Source organism: Anolis sagrei, chromosome 11, assembly GCF_037176765.1.
Source record: "Anolis sagrei isolate rAnoSag1 chromosome 11, rAnoSag1.mat, whole genome shotgun sequence".
Lineage (NCBI taxonomy): Eukaryota > Metazoa > Chordata > Lepidosauria > Squamata > Dactyloidae > Anolis > Anolis sagrei.
In genome coordinates, this window is record NC_090031.1 from 11,048,552 (window position 1) to 11,072,268 (window position 23,717).

Below are 23,717 nucleotides of genomic sequence, written 5' to 3' on the forward strand. Positions count from 1 at the left end.
GAAATAGATGCATCATTGTTCCATCATTGTTTGAGTCCACAGTGCTCTCTGGTTGTAGGTGAACTATAAATCCCAGCAACTACGATTTCCAAATGCCAAGGTCTATTTTCCCCAAACTCCATCAGTGTTCACATTTCGGCCTATTGAGGATTTGTGCCAAGTTTGATCCAGTTCCATCATTGTTTGAGTCCACAGTTCTCTCTGGTTGTAGGTGAACTATAAATCCCAGCAACTACGATTTCCAAATGCCAAGGTCTATTTTCCCCAAACTCCATCAGTGTTCATATTTCGGCCTATTGAGGATTTGTGCCAAGTTTGGTCCAGTTCCATCACTGTTTGAGTCCACAGTGCTCTCTGGTTGTAGGTGAACTATAAATCCCAGCAACTACGATTTCCAAATGCCAAGGTCTATTTTCCCCAAACTCCATCAGTGTTCACATTTCGGCCTATTGAGGATTTGTGCCAAGTTTGGTCCAGTTCCATCATTGTTTGAGTCCACAGTGCTCTCTGGTTGTAGGTGAACTATAAATCCCAGCAACTACGATTTCCAAATGCCAAGGTCTATTTTCCCCAAACTCCATCAGTGTTCATATTTCGGCCTATTGAGGATTTGTGCCAAGTTTGGTCCAGTTCCATCATTGTTTGAGTCCACAGTGCTCTCTGGTTGTAGGTGAACTATAAATCCCAGCAACTACGATTTCCAAATGCCAAGGTCTATTTTCCCCAAACTCCATCAGTGTTCACATTTCGGCCTATTGAGGATTTGTGCCAAGTTTGGTCCAGTTCCATCATTGTTTGAGTCCACAGTGCTCTCTGGTTGTAGGTGAACTATAAATCCCAGCAACTACGATTTCCAAATGCCAAGGTCTATTTTCCCCAAACTCCATCAGTGTTCACATTTCGGCCTATTGAGGATTTGTGCCAAATTTGGTCCAGTTCCATCATTGTTTGAGTCCACAATGGTCTCTGGTTGTAGGTGAACTATAAATCCCAGCAACTACAACTCCCAAATGTCAAGGTTTTAGCCCAGCTCTCTAATCATAGAATCAAAGAGTTGGAAGAGACCTCATGGCCCATCCAGTCCAAACCCTTGTCAAGAAGCAGGAAAATTGCATTCAAAGCACTCCCAAGAGATGGCCATCCAGCCTCTGTTTAAAAGCCTCCAAAGAAGGAGCCCCCACTACACTCCGAAGCAGAGAGTTCCACTGCTGAACAGCTCTCACAGTTAGGAAGTTCTTCCTATAATGTTTATTTATTTACCGTGTATACTCAAATATAAGCCAACCCGAATATAAGCCGAGAACCTAATTTTACCTCAAAAAATTGGGAAAACGTATTGACCCGAGTATAAGCCGAGGAAATAATAATAATAATAATAATAATAATAATAATAATACTTTATTTATACTTTGCTTCCATCTCATAAGGGACTCGGTGCGGCTTACATGAGGCCGAGCCCAAAATACATCAATAATAAAAGCAATAACAACAAATAATACAAAACAATAAAATAAAACTCATAACAAAAATAAGCAATAAACATTCACAGTAACACAACAATATTTAAAACCTATGGCTGGGCCATAGACAGGGCCTTCTCAGTGATTGCCCCCTGGTTATGGAATAATTAAAATTTAAAGATAATGCTGAGCATGAATAGATGAAATATGAACTAGGATAGAGTTTTCAGGGTGGGATGGGCATGCAGACATTCCTAGATCCATAGTAAAGTGCATTTAGAGGACATATTGCTGGGAGTTTCCTTATTCTGGGAATTTTATTTGTCGTGTCAGGAACACCAGTCAATTATATTACATTTCTAACAGAACAAAGCAAACAAACAGAAAAAATTTGTGAGTTTGGTAGTTGATTAAATGTCCTTTGATCAGTATCTGGCCACTTGGAGTGCTTCTGGTGTTGCTGCAAGAAGGTCCTCCCTTGTGCATGTGGCTGGGCTCAGGTTGCATTGCAGCAGGGGGTCAGTGGTTTGCTCTTCTCCACACTCGCATGTTGTGGATTTCACTTTGTAGCCCAATTTCTGAAGGTTGGCTCTGCATCTCGTGGTGACAGAGCGCAGTCTATTCAGTCTATTCAGCGCCTTCCAAGTCACCCAGTTTTCTGTGTGCCCAGGGTGGAATCTTTCATTGGGTATCAGCCATTGGTTGAGGTTCTGGGTTTGAGCTGCCACTTTTGGTCTCTCGCTTGCTGAGGTGTTCCAGTGAGTGTCTCTGTAGATCTTAGAAAACTATTTCTAGATTTAAGTCGTTGATGTGCTGGCTGATACCCAAACAAGGGATGAGCTGGAGATGTCTCTGCCTTGGTCCTTTCACTATTGGCTGCTACTTCCTGGCAGATGTCAGGTGGTGCAATGCCGGCTAAGCAGTGTAATTTCTCCAGTGGTGTAGGGCGGAGACACCCTGTGATAATGCGGCATGTCTCATTAAGAGCCACATCCACTGTTTTAGCGTGGTGAGATGTGTTCCACACCGGGCATGCATACTCAGCAGCAGAGTAGCATAGCGCAAGGGCAGATGTCTTCACTGTGTCTGGTTGTGATCCCCAGGTTGTGCCAGTAAACTTTCATATGATATTGTTTCTAGCACCCACTGAATGGAGATGAATGAATGTGTATGTGTAATGTGAATGCTGAGTAAAAAATGTAATTCCCCTTGTTTGTTAGCCAATGCAACTGTAGGTTGTTTGTGGATTCATTGTAGTTATATAGAATCTGTATGCGTGTATCTCTAAAGTCTGATACCCTTCCTCATCTTGGAAAATCACAATAAAAAGAACCTATGCTTTAAAGTTATTGAAAAGTTATTCATAATAGTCAAGTGTTATTGTGGTAATTTGCAACATTGTGACTTTTCCAGGGGTGTCTTCCTTTCCCTTGATGAAGTTGAAGTGCACATTATCATGATGTGGTTTATTTGAGGGGAAAACATCTCAACTACCTGTTACTCTCTGTCCTTCTTGCAGATGAACCAAGTAGGTGCTACTTCCATGATGGCGATGGGGTATGTGAAGAATTCGAGGAAACCACCAGCATCATGGACTGCGGAGTCTACACACCCAAAGGCTTCCTGGATCAGTGGGCTTCAAATGTTTCAGTCTCACATCATGATGAACGCTGCCCAGGATTGGTGGTGATAGGCCAGCCAGCAGCCAATCAGGTAAGGACCAGTCTGCACTGTGCTAGAATTCAGCTTTCTTACATGGTCTAATAACATCAGAACAGGTTTGTAAGAGGAAAGTGTTGGAAATAACAACCTTCTCAAGCCTCCGCTGGTTATGTATATAATTGCTATATTGTATGTGCATTGAAGTGACTGGACTGACCTTGAAGGAGCTGGGGGTGGTGACGGCCGACAGGGAGCTCTGGCGTGGGCTGGTCCATGAGGTCACGAACAGTCGGAGACGACTGAACGAATGAACAACAACAATGTGCATATTGTTTTGAAATTTTACCTAACCTCTGTTATGGGAGATGCTGCAGACCATCTGATAAGTCTGGATATCTTCAGAACTGAGAACTCAATTTTAGATCAGTGTTTGCTTTCAACTTCGGTGGAGACAGAAGCCATTAGACCAGTGTTTCCCAACCTGGGGGTCGGGACCCCGGGAGGGGTCGCAAGGGGGTGTCAGAGGGGTCATCAAAGACCATCAAAAACCAGTATTTTTTGTTGGTCCTGGGGGTTCTGTGTGGGAAGTTTGACCTAATTCTGTCGTTGGTGGGCTTCAGAATGCTCTTTGATTGTAGGTGAACTATAAATCCCAGCAACTACAACTCCCAAATGTCAAGGTCTATTTCCCCCAAACTCCACCAGAGTCCACATTTGGACATATTGAGTGTCCGTGCCAAGTTTGGTCCAGATTGATCATTGTTTGAGTCCACAGTGCTCTCTGGATTTAGGTGAACTATAGCTCCTAAACTCAAGGTCAATGCCCACCAAGCCGTTCTAGCATTTTCTGTTGGTCATGGGATTTCTGTGTGGCCAGGTCTGATTCAATTCCATTGTTGCTGTTCAGAAAGCTCTCTGATTGTAGGCGAACTATAAACCCCAGGAACTACAACTCCCAAATGACAACATTAATCTCCTCCAACCCCACCAGTATTCAAATTTGGGAGTATCGGGTATTTGTGCCAAATTTGGTCCAGTGAATGAAAATCCATCCTGCATATCAGATATTTACATTGCGATTCATAACAGTAGCAAAATTACAGTTATGGGGTAGCAACAAAAATAATGTTATGGTTACAACATAAGGAACTGTAATAAGGGGTCACGACATTAGGTAGGTTGAGACCCTGCATTAGACCCTTAGAGAGAGTAGAAGCCATCTGTTTGCATCAGAAGCAGTGAGTACAGTTAAACTTCAATATAGGAACAGTATGCTATACAGAAACCATTAAGCACCTGCACCTTGAATTGGGCCTGGAAAATGAATGGCAGCCAATGGAGCTCCTTAAACAGGAGGGTTGACCTCTCTCTGTAAGTAGCACCAGTTAACAGTCTGGCCACCGCTCGCTGAACTAACTGGAATTTCGGGCCGTTTTCAAGGGCAGCCCCACGTAGAGTGCATTACAGTAGTCCAATCTAAAGGTGACTAAGGCATGGACCACCCCGGCCAGATCCGCCTTCACGAGGCTTGATTCATGCATGATTGATTCCTGGATTGGAACATATTCTGCTCGCAATGGATTGTCTTTTTCTGCACAGAAAATTCGGTGTGAATTCTGTACAGCAGCGTTTCTCAACCTGGGGGTCGGGACCCCTAAGGGGGTCATGAGAGGGTGTCAGAGGGGTCGCCAAAGACAATTAGAAAACACAGTACTTTCTGTTGATTGTGGGGGTTCTGTATGGGAAGTTTGGCCTAATTCTATTCTCGGTGGGGTTCAGAATGCTCTTTGATTGTAGGTGAACTATGCATCCCAGCAACTACAACTCCCAAATGTCAAGGTCTATTTTCCCTAAACTCCACCAGTGTTCACATTTGGGCATATTGAGTATTATTGCCAAGTTTGGTCCAGATCCATCATTGTTGGAGTTCACAGTGCTGTCTGGATGTAGGTGAACTACAACTCCCAAACTCAATGCTCACCATGGTGGTCATGGGAGTTCTGTATGCCAAGTTTGGACCAATTCTATCATTGGTGGAGTTCACAATGCTCTTTGATTGTAGGTGAACTCTAATTCCCAGCAACTACAATTCCCAAATGACAAAATCACCTACTCCCCGGCAACCCCAACAGTATTCAAATTTGGGTTTATTGGCTATTTGTGCCAAATTTGGTCCAGCGAATGAATAAATAATATGCGTATTGGATATTTACTGGATATTTATTTATTGGATATTTATTACGATTCATAACAGTAGCAAAATTACAGTTCTTCTCGTTACAACCTGGGATCACAATCAGACACAGTGAAGACATCTGCTTTTACGTTTGGTTACTCTGCTGCTGAGTACGCATGCCCAGTGTGGAACATATCTCATCACATTAAAACAGTGGATGTGGCTCTTAATGAGACATGCCCTATGACTTCCCCTCTCATCTTGATACATGGTCCTCATCATGTCTCCTTCTGGTTGCTTCTTGTCACAACCTGGGGATCACAACCAGACACAGTGAAGACATCTGCCCTTACGTTTGGCTACTCTGCTGCTGAGTACGTATGCCCAGTGTGGAACACATCTCATCACATTAAAACAGTGGATGTGGCTCTTAATGAGACATGCCCTATGACTTCCCCTCTCATCTTGATACATGGTCCTCATCATGTCTCCTTCTGGTCGCTTCTCGTCACAACCTGAGGATCACAACCAGACACAGTGAAGACATCTGCCCTTACGTTTGGTTACTCTGCTGCTGAGTACGCATGCCCAGTGTGGAACATATCTCATCACATTAAAACAGTGGATGTGGCTCTTAATGAGACATGCCCTATGACTTCCCCTCTCATCTTGATACATGGTCCTCATCATGTCTCCTTCTGGTCGCTTCTCGTCACAACCTGGGGATCACAACCAGACACAGTGAAGACATCTGCCCTTACGTTTGGCTACTCTGCTGCTGAGTACGTAGGCCCAGTGTGGAACATATCTCATCACATTAAAACAGTGGATGTGGCTCTTAATGAGACATGCCCTATGACTTCCCCTCTCATCTTGATACATGGTCCTCATCATGTCTCCTTCTGGTTGCTTCTCGTCACAACCTGGGGATCACAACCAGACACTGTGAAGACATCTGTCCTTAACGTTTGGCTACTCTGCTGCTGAGTACGTATGCTCAGTGTGGAACACATCTCATCACATTAAAACAGTGGATGTGGCTCTTAATGAGACATGCCCTATGACTTCCCCTCTCATCTTGATACATGGTCCTCATCATGTCTCCTTCTGGTCGCTTCTCGTCACAACCTGAGGATCACAACCAGACACAGTGAAGACATCTGCCCTTACGTTTGGTTACTCTGCTGCTGAGTACGCATGCCCAGTGTGGAACATATCTCATCACATTAAAACAGTGGATGTGGCTCTTAATGAGACATGCCCTATGACTTCCCCTCTCATCTTGATACATGGTCCTCATCATGTCTCCTTCTGGTCGCTTCTCGTCACAACCTGGGGATCACAACCAGACACAGTGAAGACATCTGCCCTTACGTTTGGCTACTCTGCTGCTGAGTACGTAGGCCCAGTGTGGAACACATCTCATCACATTAAAACAGTGGATGTGGCTCTTAATGAGACATGCCCTATGACTTCCCCTCTCATCTTGATACATGGTCCTCATCATGTCTCCTTCTGGTCGCTTCTCGTCACAACCTGGGGATCACAACCAGACACTGTGAAGACATCTGTCCTTAACGTTTGGCTACTCTGCTGCTGAGTACGTATGCCCAGTGTGGAACACATCTCATCACATTAAAACAGTGGATGTGGCTCTTAATGAGACATGCCCTATGACTTCCCCTCTCATCTTGATACATGGTCCTCATCATGTCTCCTTCTGGTCGCTTCTCGTCACAACCTGAGGATCACAACCAGACACAGTGAAGACATCTGCCCTTACGTTTGGTTACTCTGCTGCTGAGTACGCATGCCCAGTGTGGAACATATCTCATCACATTAAAACAGTGGATGTGGCTCTTAATGAGACATGCCCTATGACTTCCCCTCTCATCTTGATACATGGTCCTCATCATGTCTCCTTCTGGTCGCTTCTCGTCACAACCTGGGGATCACAACCAGACACAGTGAAGACATCTGCCCTTACGTTTGGCTACTCTGCTGCTGAGTACGTATGCCCAGTGTGGAACACATCTCATCACATTAAAACAGTGGATGTGGCTCTTAATGAGACATGCCCTATGACTTCCCCTCTCATCTTGATACATGGTCCTCATCATGTCTCCTTCTGGTCGCTTCTTGTCACAACCTGGGGATCACAACCAGACACAGTGAAGACATCTGCCCTTACGTTTGGTTACTCTGCTGCTGAGTACGCATGCCCAGTGTGGAACATATCTCATCACATTAAAACAGTGGATGTGGCTCTTAATGAGACATGCCCTATGACTTCCCCTCTCATCTTGATACATGGTCCTCATCATGTCTCCTTCTGGTCGCTTCTCGTCACAACCTGGGGATCACAACCAGACACAGTGAAGACATCTGCCCTTACGTTTGGCTACTCTGCTGCTGAGTACGTAGGCCCAGTGTGGAACACATCTCATCACATTAAAACAGTGGATGTGGCTCTTAATGAGACATGCCCTATGACTTCCCCTCTCATCTTGATACATGGTCCTCATCATGTCTCCTTCTGGTCGCTTCTCGTCACAACCTGAGGATCACAACCAGACACAGTGAAGACATCTGCCCTTACGTTTGGTTACTCTGCTGCTGAGTACGCATGCCCAGTGTGGAACATATCTCATCACATTAAAACAGTGGATGTGGCTCTTAATGAGACATGCCCTATGACTTCCCCTCTCATCTTGATACATGGTCCTCATCATGTCTCCTTCTGGTCGCTTCTCGTCACAACCTGAGATCACAATCAGACACAGTGAAGACATCTGCTTTTACGTTTGGCTACTCTGCTGCTGAGTACGTATGCCCAGTGTGGAACACATCTCACCACATTAAAACAGTGGATGTGGCTCTTAATGAACTAGCAATGAAAATGATGTGATGGTTGGGGGTCACCACAACATGAGGAACTGTATTAAGGGGTCGTAGCAATAGGAAGGTTGAGAAACACTGCTGTACAGACTAAATCTCAAACTGCGAAAAGTCATTGTGAACTGCAGCTATTTCCCAGCAGGAAAAATTGCCTTGGTGTATGTATCATTTGAAAAATAAAAAAGTGACAATATAACGTTAATTTGGAGAGATGGTGAGAAGCTGTGGGGAAAGCCCAAAACACAAGAGCTTGCTCTTGGCATCTGCACGGGAAGTTTTAACAAGAGGTCCACGAGTCACGCCAAAGGTGAGGAATCCCCATTCCCGGCAAGGCCGCAAGTGCCGTCGCGGTCATAGCAGGCCAATTTCCTCTCTTCCTTTCTCTGATTTGAGAACACTGTATTTGTTGGCAGTGCCAGACCTTGAGGGAATTCTGTTCCAGGGGCCGATTTAACTCGCTGAAGTCACACCGTGCAATAGACAGTTTTGCAATGCGAATCCGGTTTTCTTTTTGCAATTCATTGGAAGTGACCAAAGTTAGAAGTCAATGGCTTCAAATGTGTTACTAGTCCAGATGGAAAGCTTGCCATTAGCTAATCGGTTCCAAGATTACTTGGAGCCCAAATCTCAGAGAGAACACCGCCGTCCATTAAAATCTGCAAGAACACTTTGGCTGTTATCAAACTCACAGAGATGGTGAATGTTTGATTGAGTAGCAAAGCGCAAGGGCAGATGTCTTCACTGTGTCTGGTTGTGATCCTCAGGTTGTGCCAGTCAGACCTTTGCAAAACTGGGAGACGGTGGTTGAGCATTCAGACAAAGTGCAAGTCCAGCGGAGTTGATGGCGGAGGACCATCACTTCAGTGTTGGTGGTCTTTACTTCTTCCAGCAGGCTTACATTTGTCCCCCTGTCTTCCTAAGAGATTTGCAGGCAACGCTGATGGAATTGTTCTAGGAGTTGCATGTGACGTCTGTAGATAGTCCACGTCTCACAGGGTTGGGAGGACAATAGCTTTATAAACAAGCACCTTGGTATCCCTATGGATGTCCCAGTCCTCAAACATTCTGTGCTTCATTCGGAAAAATGCTGCACTCGCAGAGCTCAGTTGGTGTTGTATTTCAGTGGCTGCCAAGGGGTGGAAATGGTCAACATTTTTGATGTTACACTGTTAAGCTGTATTTCTGGCATTGGAGAGGGATTGGTTGGTGACTGCTGGAAGAGCACTTTGGTTTTCTCGATGTTAAATGACAGGCCGAGCTTCTCGTACGCTTCTGCAAAGATGGCTTGTAGGTCTTTTTCTGAATGCGCACAGATGACGTTGTCATCAGCATATTGGGTTTCTATAACAGATGTTGTTGTAACCTTGGTTTTGGTTTTCAGTCTGCTGAGGTTAAATAGCTTGCCATCTGCCTGATAGATTATTTCCACTCCGGTGGGAAGCTTCCAATCAAAAAGATGAAGTATCATAGTGATGAAGATGGAGAATAAGGTCGGGGCAATAACACATCCCTGTTTGACACCTGACTCCACCTTAAATGAGTCACTTTGGGAGCCATTGCTGTCCAAAACTCTTGCCATCACTCCAAACAGTTGAGATTGTTTAATGTGTTGCTTAATGTGTTTCATGGCATTATCATGGCTAATCCCCTTCAACAACTAGATTACGTTATAAGGAACAGAAACATCTATGGCCATCTAACACTATACAGTCATAATATTGTGACTCCATCAACGGTATTATTTTTAACCTGGGGTCAAAACTGTATTTTTGCGGCTCCTCCCCCCCCCCCCCCCCAAACCAATCACTGATATATATTTTCTGTCCGTCTTGTGTGTTCTGTGTGCCATATTTGGTTCAATTCCATCATTGGTGGAGTTCAGAATGCTCTTTGATTGTAGGTGAACTAGACATCCCAGTAACTACAACTCACCTATGTCAAGGTCTATTTCCCCCCAAGAGCGCCTCAAGAGCGTCCCTGGGCAAAATCAACTATACTGCAAATGCTTACTTTGCGTAATGGGTTGAGCCGCCCCTGGGTGTAGGGCGTAAACATCCTCTGATAATGTGGCATGTCTCATTAAGAGCCACATCTACTGTTTTAGCGTGGTGAGATGTGTTCCACACTGGGCATACGTACTCAGCAGCAGAGTACGTAAGGGCAGATGTCTTCACTGTGTCTGGTTGTGATCCCCAGGTTGTGACGAGAAGCGACCAGAAGGAGACATGATGAAGACCATGTATCAAGATGTGAGGGGAAGTCATAGGGTATGTCTTATTAAGAGACACATCCACTGTTTTAATGTGATGAGATATGTTCCACACTGGGCATACGTACTCAGCAGCGGAGTAGCAAAGCGCAAGGGCAGATGTCTTCACTGTGTCTGGTTGTGATCCCCAGGTTGTGACGAGAAGCGACCAGAAGGAGACATGATGAGGACCATGTATCAAGATGTGAGGAGGAGTCATAGGGCATGTCTCATTAAGAGCCACATCCACTATTTTAACGTGATGAGATTTGTTTCACACTAGCATACGGACTCAGCAGCGGAGTAGCCAAATGTAAGGGCAGATGTCTTCACTGTGTCTGGTTGTGATCCCCAGGTTGTGACGAGAAGCGACCAGAAGGAGACATGATGAGGACCATGTGTCAAGATGTGAGGGGAAGTCATAGGTCATGACTCATTAAGAGCCACATCCACTGTTTTAATGTGGTGAGATGTGTTCCACACTGGGCATACGTACTCAGCAGCAGAGTAGCCAAACTTAAGGGCAGATGTCTTCACTGTGTCTGGTTGTGATCCCCAGGTTGTGGGGATCACGAGAAGCGACCAGAAGGAGACATGATGAGGACCATGTATCAAGATGTGAGGGGAAGTCATAGGGCATGTCTTATTAAGAGACACATCCACTGTTTTAATGTGGTGAGATGTGTTCCACACTGAGCATACGTACTCAGCAGCAGAGTAGCCAAACGTAAGGGTAGATGTCTTCACTGTGTCTGGTTGTGATTCCCAGGTTGTGACAAGAAGCGACCAGAAGGAGACATGATGAGGACCATGTATCAAGATGTGAGGGGAAGTCATAGGGCATGTCTCATTAAGAGCCACATCCACTGTTTTAATGTGGTGAGATGTGTTCCACACTGGGCATACATACTCAGCAGCAGAGTAGCCAAATGTAAGGGCAGATGTCTTCACAGGTTGAGCAATACCACTAAATAGTATAATTTCTCAAGTGGTGTAGGGTGGTTGTGATCCTCAGGTTCATAGAATCATAGAATCAAAGAGTTGGAAAAGACCTCATGGAAGAGTCCAACCCCCAGCCAAGAAGCAGGAATATTGCATTCAAATCACCCTTGACAGATGGCCATCCAGCCTCTGTTTAAAAGCTTCCAAAGAAGGAGCCTCCACCACACTCCGGGGCAGAGAGTTCCACTGCTGAACGGCTCTCACAGTCAGGAAGTTCTTCCTCATGTTCAGATGGAATCTCCTCTCTTGTAGTTGGAAGCCATTGTTCCATTGTGTCCTAGTCTCCAAGGAAGCAGAAAACAAGCTTGCTCCCTCCTCTCTGTGGCTTCCTTTCACATATTTATACATGGCTATCATATGTCCTCTCAGCCTTCTCTTCTTCAGGCTAAACATGCCCAGCTCCTTAAGCTGCTCCTCATAGGGCTTGTTCTCCAGACCCTTGATCATTTTAGTCGCCCTCCTCTGGACACATTCCAGCTTGTCAATATCTCTCTTGAATTGTGGTGCCCAGAATTGGACACAATATTCCAGGTGTGGTCTAACCAAAGCGGAATAGAGGGGTAGCATTACTTCCTTAGATCTAGACACTATGCTCCTATTGATGCAGGCCAAAATCCCATTGGCTTTTTTTGCCACCACATCACATTGTTGGCTCATGTTTAACTTGTTGTCCACGAGGACTCCAAGATCTTTTTTACACGTACTGCTCTCAAGCCAGGCCTCGTCTCCCATTCTGTATCTTTGCATTTCGTTTTTTCTGCCTAAGTGGAGTATCTTGCATTTGTCACTGTTGAACTTCATTTTGTTAGTTTTGGCCATTCATCTCTCTAATCTGTCAAGATCGTTTTGAATTCTGCTCCTGTCCTCTGGAGTATTGGCTATCCCTCCCAATTTGGTGTCGTCTGCAAACTTGATGATCCTGCCTTCTAACCCTTCATTGTGCCAATCAGCTTTCGTATGATATTATTTCTAGCACCACTTTTTGCTTGATAGTCAAGCAGTGCTTCTTGTAAGTCAGAGCACGATCCAGAGTAACTCCCAGGTATTTTGGTGTGCAGCAATGCTCCAGTGTGATCCCTTCCCAGGTAATCCTCAGAGTTCGTCTAAATGGGTAGCCTTTTTTCTGATGGTTCATTTTTAATAATGTCCTGATGTACTGCCATTGTTGTTATTTTGCTTATTGTTTGATTTGTGTAGTATTGCGGTGTTATGTTATTTTGCTTATTGTTTGATTTGCCTTGTTGTTGTGATGTTATATTCTCTATTGTATTGTGTTTGAGGCTTCGGCCTGTGTAAGCCGCATCGAGTCCTCCGGGAGATGCTAGCGGGGTACAAATAAAGTTAATAATAATAATAATAATAATAATAATAATAATAATAATATTCAAATGTTGTTTCATGTAAAACTTTATACTATGTAACATATTTTTTTTGTTCCTGGGTTATAAATGTTGTTTTCTAATTGGTTGTATTATGAAAACATGAGAAAGTTTATTAAACTGCAAAAAGAAACCACGTTGTTTTTGCAAGAGGGACACCCTGCAGCACATTTTGCGATCGTTTTTTAACAACGATCTCACCAAGTCTCAACCAATTCAACCTAGTTTGCAGCGGCCGCAAAAACGAAGTTTCTGGAGTAGAGTAGAACAACTCCTTTCAAAGAAAGTACCGCACAATTAAACAGGAAATAACACTTTCAAACCAGGAACATTTTTTTGTTACATAGTGTTATTAAAGCTATTGTATAAAAGTGCCTCCGGGCTATGTGTGTGAGGTGCCTGTGAACCAAAAATGGATTTCATGTTTCGACACGGGTCCTGTTTCCAGGATATCTCATTATGTACGAATATGCAAATGCAAGTCTTTCAAAATCCAAAACACTTCTGGTGCCAAGGATTTTGGATAAGGGATACTCAGTATATCCTTCTAGAGCAGTGGTTCTCAACCTTCCTAATGCCGTGACCCCTTAATACAGCCCCACATGTGGTGGTGACCCCCAACCATAACATTGTTTTTGTTGCTACTTCATAACAGTCATTTTACTAGTGTTGTAAATCATAATGTAAATATCAGATATGGAAGATGTATTTTCATTCACTGGACCAAACTGGGCACAAATACCCAGTAAATGCTAGTGTGGTTGGGGGAGGATTGATTTTGTAATTTGGGAGTTGTAGTTGCTGGGATTTATAGTTCACCTATAACCAAAGAGCATTCTGAGCTGCACCAGCAATGGATTTGAACCTAATTTGCCACACAGAACTCCCATGACCAACGTAAAACACTGGAAGGGTTTGATGGGTATTGACCTTGAGTTTGGGAGTTGTAGTTCACCTATATCCAGAGAGTGAACTCACACAATGGTGGATCTGGACCAAACTTGGCACAAATACTCAATATGAGCAAATGTGAACACAGGTGGAGCCTGGGGAAAATAGACCTTGACTTTTGGGAGTTGTAGTTGCTGGCAGGCATGTAGCTCAGAGGGCTTCAGCCCCCCCCCCCCCCCGCCCGAAATTTTCATGGTGGTTCGTGAAAAGGCCTTATTGGTGCATTATTTAAACTGTTATGTTTATTCATATCGTGATCTGATCACCATACTCAATATATCCCATATGCATGGGGGTATTGGGGTAATGATACAAAAGGTTTGCTAGACTAGACCCTCTTTCACTCAGACTCAGCCCCCCCCAAAAAAACTCAGCCCCCCCCCCTCCGAAACCCCCCCTAAAAAAAATTCACCCCCCCCCCCCCGAAACGAAATCCTGGCTATGGGCCTGGTTGCTGGCATTTATAGTTCATTACAATCAAAGAACAATCAGGCACATCAAATCACTCTCAACAAAAGATTCCCCCCAGGCACTTCCAAGCCATTAAATGCTAATCAAGGTGGTCAGTTGAAACATTCACACCTAGCTCCAGCAGACAAGAGTCCTTTTCCCCACCTTGGTCATTCCACAGATATATAAACCCATTGTCCTACTTCCAACAGACCTCACTACCTCTGAGGATGCTTGCCATAGATGCAGGCAAAACGTCAGGAGAAATGCCTCTAGAACATGGCCCTATAGCCCGAAAAAACCCACAAGAACCTACAAAATACATGCATTGATAAAGCAAAAACATCAAGTGCAATTAAACATAAACAACAGTGCATAATAAACTATTTAAAAAGAAATGATGTCCTCTCGTTCAAATCTTCATCCGTTACGTTGTCTTGGCTGTTCCTGGGTCAATTTCCAACCGAATGCCTGCTTGAAGAGCCAAGTTTTTACTCTTTTTCGGAAAGTCAGGAGGGAGGGGGCTGATCTAATATCCCTAGGGAGGGAGTTCCACAGCCGTGGGGCCACCACAGAGAAGGCCCTGTCTCTCGTCCCCGCCAGACGTGCCTGCAAAGCAGGCAGGATCGAGAGCAGGGCCTCCCCAGATGATCTTAAGTTCCTGAGGGGTTCGTAGGAAGAGATGTGTTCAAATAGATAGACTGGGCCAGAACCGTTGTACCAGTTCAAACTTCCGGGCTGTCTTCAAGGGCAGCCCCACGTAGAGCACATTGCAGTAGTCCAGTTTGGATTTAAACAAGGCGTGGACCACTCTGGCCAAGACCATCACTCATAGAAACACTGAAAAACACAACAGAAGAGACTTAAAAAGACTAAAAACAAAAAAAAATTACAACATATGTGCAAAACCACATATATAAACAAGCACACACATATACACATACAAAACACATATACACAGACTGGGCCACAGCAACGTGTGGCAGGGGGCGGCTAGTATTTCTTAAGAGAACCCCTGTTCTAGAGCATTTGGATGGGACTGGATTACTATTGACTAAACTGAGGCTATGGGAATTTCTTTTGGTGGGAGTGTCACACTTGCTTCCCATAGCTCCTTACTCTCCAGAATCTGACCTTGCATATTTGTGCCGCTAGATTCACCTTCTTACCTGTCCACCCTCATTTGCAAAAAAAGCTCCGCGCACAGGGGCGGGGTGTGTATGTGTGAAATTGGCTGCAACATGAAACTTGACGTTCCTCAGATATAGGCAATTTGCCAGCTCTGTTCCCTTGTCCCCAGTGCTAGGAACACCGTCATGGCACGTTCCTTGCAGCGGTGGGAGAAGACAAACTCTCCTGTCCCAAAAGGAGGAGATAGGAAGCGTTGTTAAAGGGGAAGTTGGCATGAGAAGGAGAGAATCAATGGAATAATGTCTTTCACTGTGCAAAAACATTCATAGACAATGGGTTGTTGTGAGTTTTCCGGATGGTATGGTCATGTTCCAGAAGCATTCTCTCCTGACGTTTCGCCTGCATCAATGGCAGGCATCCTCAGAGGTTGTAAGGTCTGTTGGAAAGTAGTAAAATGGGGTTTATATATCTGTGGAATAACATCCAGGGTGGGAGAAAGAACTCTTGTCTGTTTGAGGAGAAAGAGGGAAGGAAGGAAGGAAGGAAGGGGAGGAGGAAGGAAAAAGAAAAGGAAGGACAAAATGGTGGGAAGTAAGGAGGGAGGGGGAAAGAGGGAAGAATGACAGGGTGGAAGGGAAGGAAGGAGGGAAGGAGAAAGAGGGAAGTAAGGAAGGAAGGGGAGGAGGAAGGAAAAAGAGAAGGAAGACGAAAGGGTGGGAAGGATGGAGGGAGGGAGAAAGAGGGAGATAAGGAAGGAAGGGAAGGAAAAAGAGAAGGAAGTACAAAACAGTGGGAAGTAAGGAGGGAGGGAGGGAAGGAGGGAAGGAGGAAGGAAAAAGAGAAGAAAGGACAAAACAATGGGAAGTAAGGAGGGAGTGAGAAAGAGGGAAGAATGAAAGGGTAGAAGGGAAGGAAGGAGAAAGAGGGAGGTAAGGAAGGGAAGGATGGAAGGAGGAAGGGGAAGGGGAAGGAAGGACAAAACGGTGGGAAGGAAGGAAGGAGAGAGAAAGAGGGAGATAAGGAAGGGAAGGAAAAAGAGACGGAAGGATGAAATGATGGGAAGGAAGGAGGGAGGGAGAAAGAGGGAGATAAGGAAGAAAGGGAAGAATGGAAGGAAAAAATGAAGGAAGGAGAAAAGAGTGGGAAGGATGGAGGGAGGGAGAGAGAAAGAAAGAAAGGGGATGGTAAGGAAGGAAGGGAAGGATGGAAGGATGGAAGGAAAACAGAAAGAAGGACAAAACGGTGGGAAGGAAAGCGAGAGAAAGAGGGAGATAAGGAAGGAAGGGAGGGATGGAAGGAAAAAGAGAAGGAAGGAAAAAACGGTGGGAAGTAAGGAGGGAGGGAGAAAGAGGGAAGGAAGAATGACAGGGAAGGGAAGGAGGGAAGGAGAAAGAGGGAGATAAGGAAGTAAGAGAAGGAGGAAGGGAAAAGAGAAGGACAAAGGGGTGGGAAGGAAGGGAAGGAAAAAGAGAAGGAAGGATGAAAGGGGTGGGAAGGATGGATGGAGGGAGAAAGAGGGAGGTAAGGAAGGTAAGGATGGAAGGAGGAAGGAAAAAGAGAAGGAAGGACAAAACGGTGGGAAGGAAAGAAGGAGAGAGAAAGAGGGAGATAAGGAAGGAAGGGAAGGAAGGAAAAAGAGAAGGAAGGACGTAAGGGTGGGAAGGAAGGAGGGAGGAAGAAATAGGGAGGTAAGGAAGTAAGAGAAGGAGGAACGAAAAAGAGGACAAAGGGGTGGGAAGGAAGAGAAGGAAAAAGAGAAGGAAGGACGAAAGGGGTGGGAAGGATGGATGGAGGGAGGGAGAAAGAGGTAGGTAACGAAGGGAAGGATGGAAGGAGGAAGGAAAAAGAGAAGGAAGGACAAAATGGTGGGAAGGAAAGAAGGAGAGAGAAAGAGGGAGATAAGGAAGGAAGGGAAGGAAAAAGAGAAGGAAGGATGAAAGGGTGGGAAGGAAGGAGGGAGGAAGAAATAGGGAGGTAAGGAAGGAAGGGAAGGAAGGAAGGAAGGATGGAAGAAGGAAAAAGAGAAGGAAAGACAAACAGGAGGGAAGGAAGGAGAAAGAAAGAGGGAAGAAGGAAGGGAAGGAAAAAGAGAAGGAAGGACAAAAGGATGGGAAGGAGGGAGGGAGGGAGGAAAGAGAAAAGGAAGGAAAGACAGAATGTAGAGAGAGAGAAGGGCCTGAGAAAAGAGCCCTAGGAGCCGTATCTGACCCCCGGACCTGGGTTTGCCCATACCTGGTCTATACCATTTTGAGAAATTCGAGATGTCCATAGCACTTCTCATCCCTGCATGACTTTGCCAGGGATGCATGCTCCCCTTTGCCATAGAAGGAGCAAGCGAAAGCCTTCCCTCCTTTGTGTTGACAGCCAGTCAAGCCAGGGTAAGAAAATATGTTAGTAAGCTATCTTTGATTGAATGCAAACCACAATAATAAGAGGAAGAAGACAACAGTGGGGGATCGTAGGCATGGCGGTTTCGGGCCAGGGCCAGCTGTGGCCTCTTCTGTATAATTTGGTTTCATGTTCTGTACAAGAAAACATGTCAAATATGAGAAGGCCTCTCCAAGATTGTAATGTTCGTGTAAAGCCACAAATGCACAGACATGCAGGGCGGTATTTCACTGGTATTTCACTGGCAGAATGGAATGTCATCCTCAGAAGCCACATGGACATTTCCTACCAGCTTGGAAGTTGGGCTTTTTGTTGTTTTGGCACTGGAGGTATCATTCCTTGAGGACAAAAACCCAAGGAAAGATCTCCTTGCTTTAATGTTCAAGAATGCCTTTGTTCCATGGCTGCCTTGGGAATGGAGATGGCCACAAAACTTCTTTGGCTATGCAGATTTGGGGGCTACCCGAAAATATTTTTGTACACAGTGGATGGTTAGATGATGGAATTTGCAACCGCAGGATGTAGAGTTGTCCTCCAACTTGGATGCATTCGACAAATCCAAGGAAGATAATATTGTAAATAGCTATTTGGAAACATCTATCTATCTATCTATCTATCTATCTATCTATCTATCTATCTATCTATCTTTCTATCTATCTATCTTTCTATCTTTCTAACTTGGATGCATTTGACAAATCCATGGAAGATAATATTGTAAATAGCTATTTGGAAACATCTGTCTATCTATCTATCTATCTATCTATCTATCTCTCTATCTATCTCTCTCTCTCTCTCTATCTATCTATCTATCTATCTTTCTATCTTTCTATCTTTCTTTCTATCTTTCTATCTTTCTATCTATCTATCTATCTATCTATCTATCTTTCTATCTATCTTTCTATCTTTCTAACTTGGATGCATTTGACAAATCCATGGAAGAGAATATTGTAAATAGATATTTGGAAACATCTATCTATCTATCTTTCTATCTATCTTTCTATCTATCTATCTATCTATCTATCTATCTATCTATCTATCTATCTATCTATCTATCTTTCTATCTTTCTATCTTTCTAACTTGGATGCATTTGACAAATCCATGGAAGAGAATATTGTAAATAGCTATTTGGAAACATCTATCTATCTTTCTTTCTATCTATCTTTCTATCTATCTTTCTACCTATCTTTCCATCTCTCTTGCTATCTATCTTTCTATCTATCTTTCTATCTTTCTAACTTGGATGCATTTGACAAATCCATGGAAGAGAATATTGTAAATAGCTATTTGGAAACATCTGTCTATCTCTCTTTCTATCTCTCTATCTCTCTATCTCTCTATCTATCTATCTATCTATCATCTATATCTTTCTATCTATCTTTCTAACTTGGATGCATTTGACAAATCCATGGAAGAGAATATTGTAAATAGCTATTTGGAAACATCTGTCTATCTCTCTTTCTTTCTTTCTTTCTTTCTTTCTATCTATCTATCTATCTTTCTATCTTTCTTAGCAGGAGGTTGGACTGTATGGCCCATGATGTCTCTTCCAACTCTTTTATTCTATGATTCTATCTCCCTGAGTACACTTATGACAAACGTTTAATACCGTTATACAATTAACAACAAAGACAGACAGTACATATACAGAGGCAAGGCTTCCCTCTTTTTCATTTCTGGCATCTGGAGGCAATAGTAAGCAATCTGAATTATATACATGACTAATAACTAGTTTAGGAGGCTTGTAGAAGGTTGCTATTTCCAGCATGGAGTAGATCAGTGGTTCTCAACCTGGGGGTCGGGACCCCGAGGGGGGTCCCGAGGGTGTGTTAGAGGGATCGCCAAAGACCATCAGAAAGCACAGTATTTTCTGTTGGTCATGGGAGTTCTGTGTGGGAAGTCTGGCCCAATTCTATCATTGGTGAGGTTCAGAATATACTTTGATTGTAGGTGAACTATACATCCCAGCAACTACAACTCCCAAATGTCAAGGTCTATTTCCCTCAAATTCTACTAGTGTTCACATTTGGGCATATTGAGTATTTGTGCCAAGTTTGGTCCAGATACATCATTGTTTGAGTCCACAGTGCTATCTGGATGTAGGTGAACTACAACTCCAAAACTCAAGGTCAGTGCCCACCAAACCCTTCCAGCATTTTCTCTTGGTCATGGGAGTTCTGTGAGCCAAGTTTGGTTCAATTCCATCGTTGGTGGAGTTCAGAATGCTCTTTGATTGTAGGTGAAGTATACTTTACTTAGGCGATCCCTCGTTTTCCGAGGATGATTGTCTTCCAGTGTTCCTGTGGGTCTATATGTGGCTGTGGAGCCCTATTCTTGCTCTGCATCTTCTTCCGCAGTGAGGGCATTGGTTTCCAGGTGGAAGGCAGTCTGGGTCGGGGTTGGCTTGACGTGCCTTCCTCTTGGCATGCTTCTCCCTTTCGCCTTCCATTCGTGCCTCTTCAAATTCTGCAGCACTGCTGGTCACAGCTGACCTCCAGCTGGAGCGGTCAAAGGCCAGGGCTTCCCAGTTCTCAGTGTCTATGCCAGAGTTTTTGAGGTTGGCTTTGACCCCATCTTTAAATCTCTTTTCCTGACCACCAACATTCCGTTTTCCGTTCTTGAGTTCGGAGTAGAGCAACTGCTTTGGGAGACGGTGGTCGGGCAGCCGGAAAACAGAGCCGGTTCAGTGGAGTTGGTGGCGGAGGACCATCGCTTCAATGCTGGTGGTCTTTGCTTCTTCCAGCACACTGATGTTTGTCCGCCTTGTTCACCTTGTTGATGGGAGGCTTCCCACCAGAGTGGAAATCATCTATTGGACAGATGGTAAGCTGTTCAACCTCAGCAGATTGAAAGCCAAAACGAAGGTTACAACAACATCTGTTATAGAACTCCAGTATGCTGATGACAACGTCGTCTGTGCGCATTCGGAAGAGGATCTACGGGCCACTCTAAACACCTTTGCAGAGGCCTGCGAGAAGCTCGACCTGTCGTTGAACATTGAAAAAACCAAGGTACTGTTGCAGCGGTCACCGGCCAACCCCTCTCCAATGCCAGCGATACAGCTTAATGGTGTGGCATTGGAAAATGTTGATCATTTCCGCTACCTTGGCAGCCACCTCTCCACCAAAGTCAACATCGACACCGAAATACAACACCGCCTGAGCTCTGCGAGCACAGCATTTTTCCGAATGAGGCAGAGAGTGTTTGAGGACCGGAACATCCGTGGGGATGCCAGGGTGCTTGTTTGTAGAGCTGTTGTCCTCCCAACCCTGCTCTATGCCTGTGAGACGTGGACTGTCTATGGACGTCGCATGCAACTCCTGGAGCGATTCCGTCGGCACTGCCTCCGGAAGGTCCTGCAGGTCTCCTGGGAAGACAAGCGGACAAACGTCACGTGAACTATAAATCCCAGCAACTATAACTCCCAAATTACAAAATCAATCCCACCAACCCCAAAGGTATTCTAATTTGGCTGTATTGGGTATTGATGCCACATTTAGTCCAGTGAATGAAAATACATCCTGCATATCAGATATTCATATGACGATACATAACAGTTGCAAAATTACAGTTACGAAGTAGCAATGGAAATAATTTTATGGTTGGGGGGTCAACACAATATGAGGAACTGTATTAAGGGGTCATGGCATTAGGAAGGTTGAGAACCACTGGAGTAAATGATCTTTGTTGTGGTCCCTTCCAGCCATTACTTTCCTTTTTGCCATTCCGGATGTCTTTGAAAAACATGTATCTCTTTACTTTCATGACAACCCTATGGCCAAGAAAGAACCCTATGAGGTTGTAGAATCTCAATTTCATTCCAGCATCTCCTGCCCAATAATGGTCATCCTAAAGCTCCTTAAAGAAGGCTACCAAACTGGGCACGGAGGCAACTTCCTTCTTAGGCTCTCTCCCCTCTCCCCTGTAATGGATGTGTATGCTCTGTTTCTCATGGGATTAATTTAGCATGCCTTTCATAGGAAGAGAAAGAAATTTCATCCTCCTTGAACTCTGATCAGAAACTGAACAGACCTTCTTTGCCCAATCCGGCGGTTGGAACCAGCCCCTTTCTCCGTGGCCCCAGACATCTTGCTGACTTTTCTAGACCTCTTGGGTCAAAATATTCCCAAAACCCTGCTCGCAGGAGATTCCTGGCTGAGAGGCGTCATTGGCAGCTGCTGTAAACAGCTCACTGAGTGGCAAATGCCAGTTCTGACCACATTTTCTCATTCACTAAAGGTCAAGAGAACATTTCTTTTTTCATTTAGAAAACATCTGTGAGTTGAAAGAACAGGACTTTCTCGTTCTCAAAGGAAGGGGGGGGGAGAGTAAGTAATGTCTCTCTCTATATATGGAGACATTCACTACCATTTTAAATTAAGGATTTTGTTTTTCGTGTCAGGAGTGACTTGAGAAACTGCAAGTCGCTTCTGGTGTGGGAGAATTGGCCATCTGCAAGGATGTTGCCCAGGGGACACCCGGATGTTTTTGATGTTTTACCATCCTGTGGGAGGCTTCGCTCATGTCCCCGCATGGGGAGCTGGAGCTGACAGAGGGAGCTCATCCACACTCTCCCTGAATTCGGACCTCCGACCTGTCAGTCTTCAGTCCTGCCGCCACAAGGGTTTAACCCATTACGCATCCCTACTTAAATTAGATATGCTACCAAAACTTGAAATTAGTCTGTCTCTGGGCCAAATCTAATCAGTTTGGTAAATCCCAGAAATATATAAAAAAGCAAAACAAAATAGATTATTAAAAAATACAATTTGAAGAAAGATTAATGACTCATGTATATCTTCTGTGTCTGCTTGACTAAGCCTCCCGATTCTGTAATTATTGTGCTTTGTCATATTCTGGTTTGCTTGGCAAAATAAACAAAGCAAACATGAAAAAATCCTTTTCAAGAAGTAGGATGTTGTGATCCATGGTGGTGTCATTCATAGGACTGGGTGGGAAGGTGGGTTATTTAAGGAAGTTAGAATATATGAATACAGGGAGTGCACATCATGTCCCCTTCTCTCAGACTTCTTTTCTCCAAGCTGAACAATCCCAGGTCCTTAAGTTGCTTTTCACAGGAGATTCGATTCCAAACCTTTGATTATTTTGGTTGTCCTTCTCTAGACACTTCCTTGCTTGCCCATATCTTTCTTGAATCATGGTGCCCCGAACTAGACCCAGTATTCCAGGTAAGGTCCAACGAAAGCAGATATTGGTTGTCCTTCTCTAGACACTTCCTTGCTTGCCCATATCTTTCTTGAATCATGGTGCCCAGAACTAGACACAGTATTCCAGGTAAGGTCCAATGAAAGCAGATATTGGTTGTCCTTCTCTGGACACTTCCTTGCTTGTCCATGTCTTTCTTGAATTATGATACCCAGAACTAGACCCAGTATTCCAGGTAAGGTCTAACGAAAGCAGATATTGGTTGTCCTTCTCTGGACACTTCCTTGCTTGCCCATATCTTTCTTGAATTATGGTACCCAGAACTAGACTCAGTATTCCAGGTAAGGTCCAACGAAAGCAGATATTGGTTGTCCTTCTCTGGACACTTTCTTGCTTGCCCATATCTTTCTTGAATTATGGTGCCCAGAACTAGACACAGTATTCCAGGTAAGGTCCAACGAAAGCAGATATTGGTTGTCCTTCTCTGGACACTTCCTTGCTTGCCCATATCTTTCTTGAATTATGGTGCCCAGAACTAGACACAGTATTCCAGGTAAGGTCCAGTGAAAGTCTTCTCTTGACACTTCCTTGCTTGCTCATATCTTTCTTGAATTATGGTTCCCAGAACTAGACCCAGTATTCCAGGTAAGGTCCAACGAAAGCAGATATTGGTTGTCCTTCTCTAGACACTTCCTTGCTTGCCCATATCTTTCTTGAATTATGGTACCCAGAACCAGACACAGTACTACTGGGCACAATTCAAAGTGCTGGCTTTAGCCTATAAAGCCCTAAACAGTTCTATCCCAAC

General features: G+C 44.4%; 1 protein-coding gene across 1 annotated transcript in view; it reads left to right on the forward strand.

Moving 5' to 3' along the window:
* PAPPA (pappalysin 1) overlaps positions 1–23,717 on the forward strand; it is a 231,247-nt gene that overhangs the window by 120,436 nt on the left and 87,094 nt on the right. The window contains exon 11 of the mRNA XM_067471886.1: positions 2,980–3,173. Within this exon, the coding sequence (XP_067327987.1) occupies positions 2,980–3,173 (194 nt within the window). The remainder of the gene's footprint in view (positions 1–2,979; positions 3,174–23,717) is intronic.